This window comes from Benincasa hispida, chromosome 9, assembly GCF_009727055.1.
Source record: "Benincasa hispida cultivar B227 chromosome 9, ASM972705v1, whole genome shotgun sequence".
Lineage (NCBI taxonomy): Eukaryota > Viridiplantae > Streptophyta > Magnoliopsida > Cucurbitales > Cucurbitaceae > Benincasa > Benincasa hispida.
This window is the reverse complement of record NC_052357.1, coordinates 59,482,669-59,499,200: the sequence shown is the minus strand read 5'-3', so window position 1 is coordinate 59,499,200 and position 16,532 is coordinate 59,482,669. Positions and strand designations below refer to the sequence as shown.

The 16,532-nt window shown below is 34.1% G+C and overlaps 2 protein-coding genes across 2 annotated transcripts; one reads left to right on the top strand and one right to left on the bottom strand.

Moving 5' to 3' along the window:
• The first annotated feature begins 890 nt into the window (after positions 1-890).
• LOC120087257 (AP-2 complex subunit sigma) lies at positions 891-3,065 on the top strand. The gene is made up of 6 exons (XM_039044194.1): positions 891-1,118; positions 1,208-1,306; positions 1,407-1,457; positions 1,791-1,964; positions 2,500-2,559; positions 2,782-3,065. Exons 1-6 carry the CDS (start codon positions 1,116-1,118, stop codon positions 2,821-2,823), a joined length of 429 nt encoding a protein of 142 aa, XP_038900122.1. The 5' UTR covers positions 891-1,115; the 3' UTR covers positions 2,824-3,065.
• LOC120087258 (gibberellin-regulated protein 1-like) lies at positions 2,842-4,407 on the bottom strand. Its single transcript, XM_039044195.1, has 3 exons — positions 3,589-4,407; positions 3,464-3,506; positions 2,842-3,380 (listed from the first exon to the last, which is right to left on the bottom strand). Exons 1-3 carry the CDS (start codon positions 3,667-3,669, stop codon positions 3,199-3,201), a joined length of 306 nt encoding a protein of 101 aa, XP_038900123.1. The 5' UTR covers positions 3,670-4,407; the 3' UTR covers positions 2,842-3,198.
• Between the last annotated feature and the right edge of the window lie 12,125 nt (positions 4,408-16,532).

Genomic DNA, 16,532 nt, shown 5'->3' with positions numbered 1-16,532 from the left:
TATATTAAGTTTATATTTTTTAAAAAAATTCACCCAACTTCTTTTTTTTCATACGCAACAGAATCCTCCTCCCCCTCTCCCCCTCCCCCCAACATCTCTTTCACCAACTAGTGTTGTTGTCTACACCATCTGTCGTCGCCCACACTTCGCCTCTCTCGCCACTTCTGTTCGTTGACCGTTGCAGCCTCGCCACAATGTGAATTGTTACCATAAATCCCCTATCATCTGTTTCTATCTCTATTCCAACCAAAAGCATGAATTTGTTAAAATGGCAAAATTGAATTACAAAATAAACAAAAAATCAAAATTGAGAATTTTTCCATATATGCAAATTTCAATACATCAAAGACATGTATGCAATTATACATTCTAAATTTTTGTCACCCATTAAAAACTCCCTATTATACTTACATGAATGACATTTTATTTCTTATTTTTTCATATTTTCTGAACTTTTTACAATAGGATAAAAATGTAAAAATATATATATATATATATGGAAATTCTGGGGTGGATATGAAAAATTGTAAAAAAATAAAAAAAAATAGCACACATAGTTTTTCATATTCTACAAATAGTACCATCCAAGTGCATCTCAAGAGGATTGATAACACAAATTTACTTCTTTAAATGGTACATTCAAAGCAATCATTTTTTCCAACTTTGTTGATGAAAATCTAGTTAGGACTAAGATTAGAAATGTCTACGGGACAAGACAGGATCGGAGATGTGACTTATTATTATTATGTGAGAATTGAGTGACATTTTATTACTTATTAAGTTATTTTCATGTTTCAGGAATTTATTTATTTTTTGTTTTTTCTTTAAACTTCATGAAATTTTTTTAATGATAAAATAGAAATGCGAAAACATTGTTAGAAATTCAATTGAGAAAATGTAAATTTGGTCTAAAAAGAAGAATAAACAAGAAGACTATTTTGGCTGCTTTGCTCCTGAGATCCTCTCACGGAGCCGAAGAGGAGAAATTTTGAACCTACGAGCTACTGGTACAGAACTTTCAAAACATCAATTCGTTTGCAACTTTGTGCTCCGAATTCGGCTTCCGATAATCAATTCGAGCTGCTTTCGTCGATCTTCCTTCCTCATTTTCAACAATGGTCTCTCCACTTTCTCATTTTGATGATCTTCCTTCTTCCCCGTAGTCTAAGATTGTAAGGGTTTTGACATTGACATTCTATTTTTGCAGATCCGGTTCATACTTTTGCAAAACAGGCAGGGCAAGACCCGTCTCGCTAAGTATTATGTTCCTCTTGAGGAATCCGAGAAGCACAAGGTCGAATACGAGGTATTTCTAATCCCCTCGTGAATTTCCTTTCTTAATTCTCTGATTCCAATTTCCTCTTTCCAGTTTAAGTTCTCGGTCTTTTCTTTTGATTGAATTCCAGGTTCATCGATTGGTTGTTAATAGAGATCCCAAGTTCACTAATTTCGTCGAGGTGAGAACTTTTTGTTATAATTCTGTAGGTTTATCTGTATGTGATGATATTTTAATCTTATGCTGTTGAAGTTGAATGAAAGATCCTCTTCTAACCAAAGTGTGATGTTTACTAGCTAAGGAAATGGGTTTATGTTGTCCTCCTTGTAAATAAACTTGTGTTCTGATAGAGAATTCGTTCTTCTCTGTTCTTTGTTGGGATTTGTTTCGTTTCAGCTGACATTTTTTAGTTTCCCTTTGGGCATGAATCTTAGTATTTGTTTGTGTTGCATATTGTGTTTATTTGGTTCTTATGTAAGCTCTAGCTTATTGCAACCTCAACTGCTGTTTGTAGTTCCGAACACACAAGGTCATCTACAGACGATATGCAGGATTATTTTTCTCTCTTTGTGTGGATATAACAGACAACGAGTTGGCCTACCTCGAGTGTATTCATTTGTTTGTGGAGATTCTGGATCATTTCTTCAGCAATGTGTGTGAGCTCGATTTGGTTTTTAATTTTCACAAGGTTTGTTGATCGTCATTTGCTTTCTTCTTCACTTTTGCTTCCATTCTATTGTAGTATTGTGTACCAATGAAGGTTCTCTATTTCTCTTTTGAAATACTGGTCTTGTGACTCTCCTTTCACTTCTTGTATTATAGCATATGGTGTTTGTTTATCTATTCAATTTCTTAAGTAAATAGCTATATTGGTTGTCTCGGTTTCTTAATTGGAGAACATTTTATCTTTCCCACTACCCAATGGATTCACAGTGTTCTCCGTGTTTGTTCTCAATCAGTTGATGCCAAGGCTCCAACTCAAATTCTTTGTTAGCAATGTTCATCTAACTCATTCAGTTTCTTATGTCCAACAACGGCAATCAAATTCTTTGCATATTTTCTTGTTTCCTTGAGATGTTGATACTTACGTTTATATTTCTATTTCCCTTCTAGTTGAAAGTTGTAAATTTAAAGATTCATCATTTGAGATTTGTTAATATGGTAATTACTGTGTTGAATTTTCTACCATGCTGATCTACATTTTTATGCTGAATCTGATGAAGGTCTATCTGATACTTGATGAATTTATTCTTGCTGGAGAACTCCAAGAAACGAGCAAAAAGGTAATGTATTGCCTGTTTATTCCTAGTAATTATGGTTTTCTCTTTACCTGACTGTCATTACTTGTCAACACAATCTTGCATAGTCATGGAACTGTTAATGCGTCCATGTTTAGGCATGAAGCCATATTATGAGAGTTTATTTATATGAATTTTATTTGGCCTAAATGGTAATATTCAATCTCACGTTTAAATAATTTTTTTTCCATCTTCAAAAATTCTCAGGCGATTATTGAAAGAATGGGGGAACTGGAAAAGCTGGAGTGAAGATAGTACATGTTAGAGATCTAAGATTGCAATTTGTTTTTCATGACAGAATTTATTGTGTTACTGATTTCGCTTTGTTTCCCCCACAGTATATTTGTCCGTGTGGTCTTGTTGTGACAAATAGAACAAAGAAAAAGGTGAATAGAATTTGAGTCCCCTGCATCTCTCTTGCATAGTTTTTGAACATTTCAGAACATCAACCTTCTATAAATAGTGAAATCTACAGAATTCATTCTTGTTGATATACTTCTAGAATCAAAGTTGTCTCATTGATTTGTTACATTCAGAGAAAAGACTATTGATTTTAACATCTTTATTTTGGATATCTGTGATTCTGAGACCTTACATCATCAATCATAGAACCAGCAAGAATGTCTAGGGACACTTGTGCCTGCCTCCATGTGTGGTCATATTAGCATAGCAGGGACAAACATCGTAGTTGCCTGAAGTGCCCGGTGGGACGCATTGACAGCGAGCACAACAGGTTCCACATGCCCTCTTGCAGATCTTCTGCCTCGACGATAATCGGCACCTTGCATCACAAGCTTTCTCACAATCTGCAAGAGGCTCAGATTTTGGTCACGAAGCAAGAACCATTAACATTACAATGTGAGTGCAGGTGCTCAAATCCCATTGTTACCTATCTCGTGAGGAAGAGGGTTATCCACCTGAGTCGTGATAACCTGAAAGATGATAAGGCCACAAAGTTGAGAAGCATTGAAAATATTGAAAGTGAATAGACAAAACAAATAGAAGAAGGATTACCATTTGGCCTGATTCCATAAGGAGCAGCATATCAAAAGCAATGAAAAGCATAGCAAACACAAGACCTGTAGTTGCTGCCATGAGAATTCTGGATGGTGTTAGTTATGCTGCAAGAGGTGTTTGTTTATAGGGGGCTGATTTTCGGAAGGGAATACAGTGAAGAAACTAAAGAAGTTAGGTAAATCTTTTTTTGGTAGAGATGGGAATCTAGAATGTTACATGGTTGGTTATGTGGTAGGTGGGGTCTTGTGTATAATTGGTGTGGAAATTGCTTTGAGTAGTAGGCATGAAAGCGCCTGCTTGTATTACATTGCATCTCTTCTCATCATGTTCTGGAAAACTGTCTGTGGTTTAAAAGATTGTGGCATATGAATGGTTCAAGGTTACTCAAGTTCGAGCTTTGAAGTCAATAAATGGTAAATCAAGAATCTTGAGATGAGTACATGAGAATGTTTCAAGAGCAGAAGAGATGATGAGTTTAAGAAGCTCAATGAGAAATCATGAGCTTATCTTAAGGAGCAGAAGAGATCCAATTATGACATGAGCTTGTCTCGAGTAAGTGTAGGAAAATACGACGATACTTGATCATCTATTCTATAGGTTGGAACAATTGTGTCCTTGAGTTCTAAAGAGTAAGAGCAGGAAAAAGGTGATAAGTTTGTGAGACCTAATAAAGATAAATAGTAATAGATTCGAGGCACTATCGATGTTGGACGAAAATGCATATGAAAATATTGATGAGATGTCTGTTGATGGATGATTCTGGAAAATTTATGAATATATATATATATATATAAAATAAATATTTGCGATTTTTAAACAAATTAAAATGTTTATTATTTATATCATAATCACATTAGTGACATTTTGTTGTTTATTTTTGTTTTCGTATCTATAGACTTCTTTACAATGTAGATTCTCTTTCATGTCAATAAAAAAATCCATACAAATGTGAATATATTAGTGCAAAGGTCAATGTGTCTGATAAAAATTTAGTATCGTGGACTCGACATATTCTTCCCTTCTGGAGTATGATTCTTGCACAAATAAGTGTCTTTTACCTTGAGGTGAGACCTACAAAACATTACACTTTCAACTACGTGTGGAAACCACCAGCAAATGCTAAAAAAAATATTGATTTATTATGAAATTGAGGAGTACAAACGGGAATATGGATATGGAAAAATATAATATAATAAATTAAAAAGAACTAAAATTATAAAATTGGACAATAGGAAAATTTAGTGAAATTTGGTGTGGATTTCTCACCAATAGGTATATCATTTTAAGATACACCAATGACCACTGTTTATAGGCAAAGTGGCAAGTAGGATGTGGACTTACATAGACACCGAGCATGAATTACTACAAGGCACATGGACAACATGAATAGTGACACATGGTCTTTGGAACACTAAGTAAAGTGAAGGAAAAAAGTACATATTTCATATAAGACACGCCACTAATGCTGTGCACCAATTTTTCAAAAGTTGTGGTTGGTAATGCCTTTATAAATAAGCCTGTCAGGTTATTCTTCGAACAAATTTGTTGTACAGTGATGTTGCCATTTTCTTCAAGATCATGAGTGTAGAAAAGCTTCGGTGAAATATGTGTTGTTTTATCTCCTTTAATATATTCTCATTTGATTTTGGCTATGCAAGCTGTGTTGTCTTCGTATAATATTGTTGGAAGATTTTTATTAGAAAACAAGACACACATTTCATGAATGTATTGAGTCATTGATCTTAGCCATACACATTCTCAACTAGCTTCATGAATTACAATATTTTAGCATATTTGAGGAAGTGGCAATTATAGTTTGTTTCACCGATCGCCATGATATAGCAGTTCCTCCATATGTGAACAGATAACCTGTTTGAGATCTAGCTTTGTGTGGATCAGATAAATATCCAGAATTTGCATAACCAACTAGATAAAAATTTGATTTATTTGAATAAAATAAACCCATATCGATTGTTCCTCGAAGATAACGAAGTATATGCTTAATTCCGTTCCAATGTCTTTTTGTAGGAGAAGAACATATCTAGCTAATAAATTTACTGAGAATGCAATATTTAGTCTTGTATTATTAATAAGATATATAAATGCATCAATTGCACTGAGATATTATACTTCAGGACCAAGAAATTCTTCATTATCTTCTCGAGATCAAAATATATCTTTTTTTATATCCAATGGACGGACTTCCATTGGAATATTTCCATTGGAATATTTAATGGATGTGCTTTGTCCATATAAAATCTTTTCAAAATTTTTCCTGTATAAGTTGACTGATGAATAAATATTCCATCTGCTAAATGCTTAAGTTGCAAACCAAGGCAAAATTTTATTTTTCTGAGATCTTTCATCTCAAATTCTTTCTTAAGATAATCTATTGCCTTTAAAAGCTCTTCAGAAGTTCCAATTATATTCAAGTCATCAACATGCAGTTATAATAGCAAATCCTAATTGTGATTTCTTTATAAAAACACACAGACATATTGGATTATTTGATATCTTTCTTTCAATAAATATCCACTCAGGCGATTGTACCACATCTGTACTGATTGTTCCAATCCATATAATGATCTTTGTAACTTTATTGAATACCATTCTCAAGAATTTGATGTATATGTTTCAGGTATCTTAAATCCTTCTAAGATTCTCATATAACATTATCAAAAGATCCATATAAATATGTTGTGACTACATCCATAAGATGCATATCCAAACTTTTATACATAGTCAAATCAATTAAATATCTTAATGTAATTGCATCCATCACCGGAGAATACGTCTCCTCAAAATAAAAACCAGGTCCTTGTGAAAAACCTCGTGTAACTAGTCTTGCTTTATATCTTATGACCTCATTATTTTCATTTCTTTTCCTCACAAATACTCATTTGTATCCCACCAGTTTAACACATTCTGGTATTCAGACTACTGGTACAAAAACTTGACGTTTTGAAAGTGAATTTAATTCTGTCTCGATTGCTTCTTTTCGCTGAAGCCAATCTTTTCTATGTCGACATTCTTCAACAGGTTTTGGTTATATGCAAAAATGTTGTCAATAATTAAATTCGTTTGATTCCATCTTTTTCCTATCATGACATAGTTTATTGAAATTTCATTATTATCTTTAGGTATTTCACCTTCCTCACTAGTCATGTCAAGAATTTCTTTATGGGTATTTACATCCTCAACCAAATCTTTTTCACTATTAATTATTTTTTGTTTTCGAGGATTTTGGTGTGTTCCAGACTCATTAGTGATCTTTGTAAATTTTGATGGATTTGTAATTAGTATACGTGGCTTAGTTACTTTCTTTGCATCTATAAATGCACATGGTAATTGATTTGCCATATTTTGCAAATGAATTATTTTATGAATTCAAGTTCACATTGATCTGGACAGGGATTTAAATGAGACAATAACGATACATTCCATGTAATTTTTTTTTTTTACGACTTCTTAATTCCTTCCCCTAACGTTGGAAAATTTGTCTCATTAAAATGAAAATCAGCAAATCATGTAGTAAATACATCACTTGTCAGGGGCTCAAGATATTTAATAATTGATGGGGAATCATATCCAACATATATTCCTAACCTCCTTTGAGGACCATCTTAGTGCGTTGTGGTGGAGCAATTGGAACATATACTGAACATCCAAAAATTCTCATATGGGAGATATTTGGCTCATGACCATAAGCTAATTGTAATGGCGAGTACTTATGATAAGTTACTAGCCTAATGCGTACAAGTGACGCTGCATGCAAAATAGAATGTCCTCATAAAAATGAAGGAAGCTTAGCTCTCATAAGTAATGGTCTTGCAATTAATTGCAAACATTTTATAAATGATTCTGCTAAACTATTTTGTGTATGAACATGAGCTACAGAATGTTCAACACTCATCCCAATTGACATACAATAATTATCAAAAGCTTGGGATGTAAATTCACCAACATTACCAAGATGAATGGTCTTAATTGTATAATCAGGAAACTATGCTCTTAACTTAATTATTTGAGCAAGTAATCTTGCAAATTCAAGATGTTGACTTGATAATAAGCATACGTGTGACCATCTATTGGATGCATCTATTTGTAGGATTGTATCAGCAACAGCGGAAGCACAATGTTCATCTAAGCATTCAAATTCACTAATTTTGGCAAAATATTGAGCATGCCCTTGCAGAAAAACAAGTGAGTTTCAAGACATACCTCTTGTAGAACTTCTTCAAAACTCCTTCTTTAGCTGCTATCATCTCCAAATCTTGTTGTAGACCCCCTCAAGATCTTCCCCACTATTCTCTCGGTACTCTAGATTGAGTTGTTATAGGGATGGAAACGGTTCAGTTCAGTTAGGTTTCGTGGTCAAACCGAACCGAACCGATTTATTGATTCAAACCGAAGCGAAACGAACCGCACGGTTCGATTCGATTTCAAATTCGTTTTTGGCATTTTTAAAAAATCCATGTTATATTCTTTTTTAATTAAAAAAATAGTTCGGTTTGGTTCGGTTTTAAATTCGGTTTTGTTCTTTAAATTAAAAGCGGTTCGGTTTTAAATTCGGTTCTACTCTTTTTTTAAATATATCAATAAATAAATAAATATATTAATTAAAAACGGTTCGGTTCGGTTTCAAATTTGGTTTTCGAAAGTGAAACGAAATCAAACCGAACCGAATTAATTCGGTTTTAAAATTTCTTCAAACCAGATCGAACTGCATTTTTTAGTTACACGGAGTTTTCGATTCGGTTCGATTCGATTTTTAGAAACAGTTTGGTTTTTGCGGTTTGAATGACCACCCCTAAGTTGTTGGACTCAAAACAAGCTTGAATTAAGGGATGAAGAGAAATGTTCATAATCTTGTTGAATAACTCTTTCTTCAACCCAAATTTTCTCTAAAATTCTCTATAGATTGCATTACCGATTTTCACTCCAATCTATTTATTATATTGCAGATCAACATGCAAAGGAGAGACTTGCATGAGTTGTAACTCATGCTTGGAGAAGACAAGGCCAAGAAGAAGCATTATGTGTGAGCTACTTCAAAGATGGATAAAAAATTTCCATTTAAGTGTTTTATTTTCTAATTTTCAATTTTATCTCAAAAATAAAAATTTGATTTTATAAAATCTATTTTGATTTTAAAAATGAAAATTTTAATTAATTTCATAAATTAATTATTAAATAAAACTTAAATATTAAATTAATTTTAACATATATCCATCTTTATATATTTAAATCATATTTAAATATATATAAATTCTCCTATTCCGTTTAATTCTCAAATTAAACATGTAATTATATCTCATATAATTACTAATTCCCTTAATTTTAATTTGAACGTTTCAAATTAACTTAACACGTTATTCTAGAGCTAGTCCGTTACAAGCTAGTAGGGGGACCTCGCGGACTTACAGATCATGGGCACTCATTAAACCAAATTAATCTCCATTTGTTAACTAATGGGTCACTCCACTAAAGCCCATAATTGCACTCCCCTCACTATAAATATATATTATGTCCACATGATTTAACCATAATCAGCAAATCGACCCCCGGGATAAGGCTGGGTCAAATATTTGTTTTACCCCCGAAATTACGTCTTTTTCCTCAAGTCCCTATTGATCCACTAATGAACAACTGGTTTGTGATTCAATCACTAAACCAAGCTTTATCAACCCAGTGAGAGGGTGAGGCTCCTTGTTCAGTACCTGGATTCATTACTTGAGAGAACAACCTTTCTCCTATCCCTAAATTGGGTAGGTGTGAACTCCGCCTTGCACCCTATGTCCCCAGCTATATATTTGGTCTTACCCTGAAATGGGAGTCTTATTGAGCCGACATTGTTGAGTCAACCCTCAACTATGTAAATCTAAGGGCAATTCCAAATAAACAGGAGTTCATAGTTAGCTCAGGATTAAGATCGAGTTACCTAAGTCATCTAGGTGAAATAGTCAGTCTTAAACAGTATCCAGCATTATAAAGTAAGAGTGACTTATTTCTTGGTCTCGATCTTATGCAAACTCATTGCCCCCACTCCTCATGTCATAACATGTACGAATTAAGATCATATCGTATGTAGCACTTTACAACTCTTTGTAACAACTACAAAGTAGGCCGCATTCAATGTGTTGGCTTTTTGGCCCTTAATCTCAAATTAATTAATTTTAATTAATTAATTAATCAATTTTTTTATGATAACAAACTCAATTTTTAATTACTGAAAATCCTAGTGTTTTAATATGTCCATAGCGTAGAGCTCGAAACAACGATTCCAATACCTCTTGAATCACTCAAATCAGAGCTAAAACAAAGACAACATGACCAAAACAAGTTTATAGAGAAAATACCGTGGTTGATGACATGACATAACGAGACCATTTGCATATAGACATGTGGCAGCATATTGGTTGAATGGTGGATCATTAAGAGATTAACATATGATGGACTTTTGATTTTTGGATTGATTTAAAATTAAAAAAAAATTGAAATTTAAAAGAAATTTAAAAGGAAAATAAATTTAATATTATTTTATATTTATGTCTAACGGCTAGTTTTTTACACATTGTATGTTTTTATTTTTGGATTGACTTTAAAGAGAATGAATTTAAAAAGAAAATGAATTAAAAGGAAAATGAATTTTCTAAAAAATTTTCCATATTTATATAAACTATCTTCCTCTCCAAATTTTAAACTAACAAATTTTACATTTCATAATCTTCCAAAACTCAAAAGTTTTCATTGTTACTCTCTCTAAGCTCCCAATTTTTTTCTTTTCATCTTATTCTTGAAAGAGTATTATTGTATTGTGAGGATAAATTTGTTGAGTGCTTAAACTTATAAATCCACTCTAGTGAGAGTTGTATTGTGTTCTTCAAAAATTCCAACATTTGTAACGGTTTGATCCTAAACGGTGGAAAGGATCAAGTTTGCTCTTGAACCCGTAAAAGAAGCTGTGGTGTAACGGTTGGGCTCTAATCCATGGAAAGAGTCGGAAAGATTTTATTCAAATTCCCAAGAGGCGCTTGAGGAATGGAGTAGGTCGAGTTTAACCGAACCACTATAAAAATTACGGTGTCTTCTTCTCTAACTCTTTCCTTTTTATTTTTGTAATTAATTTAAGCAATTTATTGTATGTTTTAGTTTGTTCTTATTTATTTGCTAAAATTTGATAGAATTAAATTATCACATTTTTGTTCATCTTATTTGTTGCATAAATTGAATTTTTCTTATTATTTATAAAAAGTGTATTAATTAGTTTAATTGGGTTAATTTAGAAAAAAAAAAGTTTAAATAAACTCTATTCACTCCCCCTCTAGGGTTGCCATATCGATCCAACACAATGGTATTAGCAGAATAAGGTATCCAACCTTATTCATATTATCATAGATCATTTTGAATATTTACTCGAACCTGATCCATCTTTATGTCTCACATAAAGTTCAAGTACTCATACAATAGTCATGGGTCTTAGTTTATTGGATTTAGACTTCCATACAATTTATGAAATCAATAACAAGTATATTGATTATAGAAAATGTTTATTATTTTACAAACTGCGAGTTTTTAAGACATAAAACCCAACAATACTTCCACTTGGACTAAAACTCCAGTTGATCAATATATACAAATATATACAATGTTGAGTTTACATGGAGAGAATAAAATGTACAAATACAATAAACTAGAGCATTACAATACCCACAAATTCTCCTACTTGCCCTAGTGATACAAAACTCGTAGACCTAGTCCTACTAGGTGACCCTCGAACATTTTAGCCGAGAGGGCCTTTGTAAATGGATCGGGTAAGTTGTCTTGGGAAGCAATTTGGGTGACGATTACGTCTCCTATGTATACAATCTCCCTGATGAGATGGTACTTTCGTTCAATATGCTTTCTCCTTTTATGGCTTCGTGGTTTCTTTGAGTTTGTAACTGCTCCACTTTTGTCACAATAGAGAGTGATAGGCAGGTGCATATTAGGAACTACTTCCAGATTTGTCAATAACTTTCTAAGTCATACTGCTTCTTTTGTTGCTTCGCTTGCAGCTACATACTCGGCTTCCATTGTGGAGTCTGCAATACAACTCTGCTTTATGCTTCTCCACACAACTGCTCCTTCGTTAAGAGTGAATACTGACCCCAAAGTTGATTTCCTCAAATCAATATCGGTCTAAAAGTCAGAATCAGTATCCAGTAAGGACCAGATCCTTAGTGCCATACACGAGCATATAATCTCTCGTTCTGCGAAGATATTTGAGAATGTTTTGAACAGCAGTCTAATGGTCATGACCAGGATTAGACTGAAATCTGCTGACAATTCCTACAGCATAGCATATATCGAGATGAGTACACAGCATTGCATTCATCAAACTCCCAACTGTAAATGCATACGGAATTCGATTCATCTCCTCAAGTTCTTGAGGTGTCTTAGGATTTTGTTCCTTAGACAAGTGAATGTCATGCCTGAAAGGTAAAGATCCTTTCTTAGAATTTTTCATTTTATACCTAGACAACTTCTTGTCTATATAAGATACTTGAGATAAAGCCAATGTTCTGTTCTTGCGATTCCGAACTATTTGGATTCCAAGAACATACAGCGCTTCTCCTAAATCTTTCATTTGGAATTGTGAAGTTAGTCATCTCTTAACGTCAGCTAGATATTCTACCTCATTCTCAATGAGCAGAATATCATCAATATACAACACTAGAAAAGCGACAGTTTTGTTGACGATTTTCTTGTATACACAGGGTTCGTCAACATTTTGTTCAAAGTCATAAGATTTGATCCCAGCGTCAAATCTCATATTTTAGGATCTAGAAGCTTGTTTTAATCCATAAATGGATCAATTAAGCTTGCAAACTTTTTGCTCTTGACCCTACTGTATAAAACCCTTATAGTTGAGACATATAGATACTTTCTTCAAGATAGTCATTCAGAAAAGTTGTCTTGACATCCATTTGCCATATTTCATAATCATAAAATGTGGCTATGGACAAGAGTATTCTAATAAACTTTATCATGGCAACTAGAGAGAAGGTTTCTTGAAAATCTAATCCCTCTCTTTGGGTAAACCCTTTTTGCCACAAATCTAGCTTTGTAGGTCTGTACCTTACTAGCTTGGTCTCGTTTTCTTTTGTAGATCCATTTACAACCGATGGGTTTTACCTCTTCAGGTTGATCTACAAGATCCCAGACAAAATTGAAATACATAGATTCCATTTCAAGGTCCATGGCTTTAATCCATTGATCTTTGTCCACATCGTTCATTGCTTGATTAAAAGACAATGGATCCTCTAAACCATCATTTGGTATGATAACTTGAGTTTCAGTTAAACTCATGTACCGATCAGGCTGTTGCACAATCTGTTGGGATTGGTGTCCTAATTCTCCCGGAGTCTCATTATTTTGTAAAAATACACATTGTTCAATGAATAAAATAAGTATTATTTAATTCTGGTATTTACTCATATCCAATAAACAAAGCTCTTTGGTTATTTATGTGAACTTAGGCATGTATATGTGATATACAAGTAGATCATACCTTAAGTGATAACCTAAATAGGTCTTTAGTATAAGGATTAAGGTGGGATACCTAATCTTGGTGATACTACGGATATGGGCCACTTTGTAGAGGTTTGCAAGTGGTGTAAACTACTACAGATGGTAGATTCTGACCATTCATGTGGAGACATGGAGCGGAAGTGTCCTATACAAAGAGTTTGTATAAGACCTAGACCATGAGATGACTAGACTCTGTATATAACGCCGTTGATACTAGAGACTTGCATCTCACCTAAACGACCATAGATGACACGACCTCAATCCAGAGTGTTTTGGGAACTTCTTCCTTTGAGGGCAATCCTTTGATTAGTATGGGTGAGAATGGTCAGATTGCCAACTCAACATGCCTACCTTTTTGGGGACTTGTCTAATCTGGGAGCTGAGAACTCAATCCACAAGATGGAATTCACTTCTTTCCTAAAGCAGGGATAAGTAGGGAGATTGCTCCCTTAAGGGCTGATTCCAGGGCTTGAACATAGTGGCCACAACTTCTCTTTGGAAGAGAAGACTCAGTCATAGTAGGACTATGACTGATGTTCATTAGAGAGATCAGTGGTACTTAAAGAGACAAATGTAACTACAGAGGCATAACAGTTATTGGCCCAACTGTACTTACGAGCGATATGTGAAGGGTTGTCGCACTGCTGATTGGTTAAGATGGACACATAATATATTTGTAGTAAGAAGAGTTCAGTTGTCAATCTTTAGTGGAGTACCTGACAGTTAACAGATGGTGGATCTCATGACTAAAGAGTTTAGTCAGTTATTCACATACCGTTGGAGCTTCAAGCTACAGGTTCATGAGGTCCCCTTAGTAACACAATAGATTCAGTTGAGGATCGGATCTTGGTGTTGATTTGAAATGTTCAAATCGACAAGAGGTATTTTGATTATATATGATATAATCGCTATGATGTATGAGATACATCTAATAGAAGATTAATGTAAATGAGATTTACATTAAGTACCATGGAATAGAAAAAGAACTATGGTTTATATGTTTCATGAGATGAAATATTAAAACTATAGGTTATAAATATAGTATGATAAGTTGGTTATCATATATATTTATAATAATATTAATCATTGGATAATTAATTCTTTTTCTTTTAAATAACCAAGTTAGTAGGTGGTTATTGAATCATGGTAATCGTGAGTTTAAAAGGAAAATGGTTTTCCTACTTTAAAAAGAAGTTTTTTATAAAAGTTTGAAAAAGTTTTGAGTTTTCTCTCTCGCTCAAAAGAAACACACGAAGTCGTCAAGTAAATTCGGATTTACTAAACGACGGTTGGGCGAGCTAAACGATCGTGCAGAGTAGAGTTAAACGATCATGCAGTATTTACTAAACGATCGCATAGTTTTGCTAGACGATCGCTGGCCTAAGATAAACGATCGTGTAGTGTATGTAGGCTACAGACCGAGCTAAACGATAGAGTTAAACGATCGCATAGCTTTTGCTAGACAATCGCATAGCTTTATCTAAACGATTGGGCATCGACCTATACGATAGGTCTCCGCCATCTCCCACTTGCCCAGTCGTGTACGCGATCGTTGTTTCCTCCGTTTGTCTGCCTCATACCAAGTCCGAACAGAGCCCACCCTCTGGATTCTCACATCGAGAATACCAAGTTAGCCTTGTTGGTGGTGTCAGACTCAACTCGACACCGTCGAGGTTTTCTAGAGGCTATTCGTGGTGCTGTGGAGGTCGTTCATGTTGTGGAGGAGTTCGTGAATGAGGAGATCCTTGAAGATGAGCACGAAGTGTTTGTGATGTGTTCATGCAGTGTTGCGATCGTGTAGATAGAGCGTTCATGGTTTCTATTGGGTTTCTATTGTTCGAGTGATCAGAGTGCGCATTAGAGCATGGAGACGCTTCTGCTATTATGCGTAGAGTTTGATCTCTGTTCTTTTGAGATTATTCATGCTGTAATTTCTCTGTATGAATTGTATAATCGTTTGTATTCAAGTCGATTGTAAATGCATTGTTCATTCATGATTGTAATTTGGAATAATCTTGTTCCCCTGCTCATGGAAATCTCGCTTCCGATTTCCTTCACAATCCTCCCACTACAACGAGGCATTCTCAACTCTTGAGAAGGATGTGAAGTATCAGTCTTATCAACAACTCTTATTGATACATTTTTCGTTTCTCTGGATATTTCTTCTATTACTAGCTTACTGCAAGGTTGATGGTTCTTTATATAATCTTCATCTAGGAAGGTTGAAATTGTCGATACAAACATTTTATCTTCTTGAGGATCATAAAAGAGATCACCTTTTGTTTTTTGGGTAACCTATAAATAAGCATACTTTTGAACAGTGTTCCAGCTTTTTAGGATTTTGCACCAACACATGTGTTGGACAACCCTAAATCCTAAAGTGACGTAAATTTTCTTTACGTCCCATCTAGAGCTCGTAAGGCGTTTTAGAAATGCTTTTCGAAGGAACTATGCTCAAAATATACACTGCAGTCTCAACTGCATGTCCCCAAAAAGAATTTGGTAACTGAGTATAACTCATCATGGAATGAACCATCTCCAACAAGGTTTTGTTTCTCCTTACTACCACATCGTTCTGCTGAGGTGTGCCAGGGCTGTGAGTTGAGACTGAATTCCATGTTCTATCAAATAGTTCTGAAATTCTGTGTCCATATACTCATCAATTCAATCTGATCAAAGTATTTTAATCTTTTTACCTAATTGATTCTCAATCTCAGCCTTATACTCTTTTAACTTTTCAAAAGTTTCAGACTTTTGGTGCATTAGGTAAACATGCCCATCCATGGAATAATCATCTATAAAACTGATAAAATATTCATACCCTTCTCTTGCTCTAACATTTAGAGGCCCACAAAGGTCTGAATGAATCAGATCTAGGGTTTCTTTGGCTCTAAGACCTTTTCCAGAAAAAGATCTTTTTGTCATTTTACCATCGAGACAAGACTCACAAGGTGGTAATGAACTGTCTTCCAACTTGTTTAAAAGACCGTTCTTAACTAGTCTCTCAATCCTGTTGAGATTTATGTGAACCAACCTTAAGTGCCAAAGATAGGCATTTAGAGAAATCTTTCTTTTCTTATGAGTCCCAGCAGTTTTAAACATCTCTATGTTCAAAACAGCTTTACCTCAGTTGATTTTAACATGTACAAGTTATTTTCTAATTTTGTAGAGCAAATCTATTTATTTCCCATTTTGATGAACACTTCACCATTTTCGAAATAAACTTTATAATTTTGTTCTAGCAAAAAAGAGACAGAAATTAATTCTTTTTCATAGAAGGAATATAATATACATTTTTCAAATAAACGTACTTATCTCGTATAAATAACTTCATATCTCCCACTGCTTTAGCTAAAAAAATCTCCCTG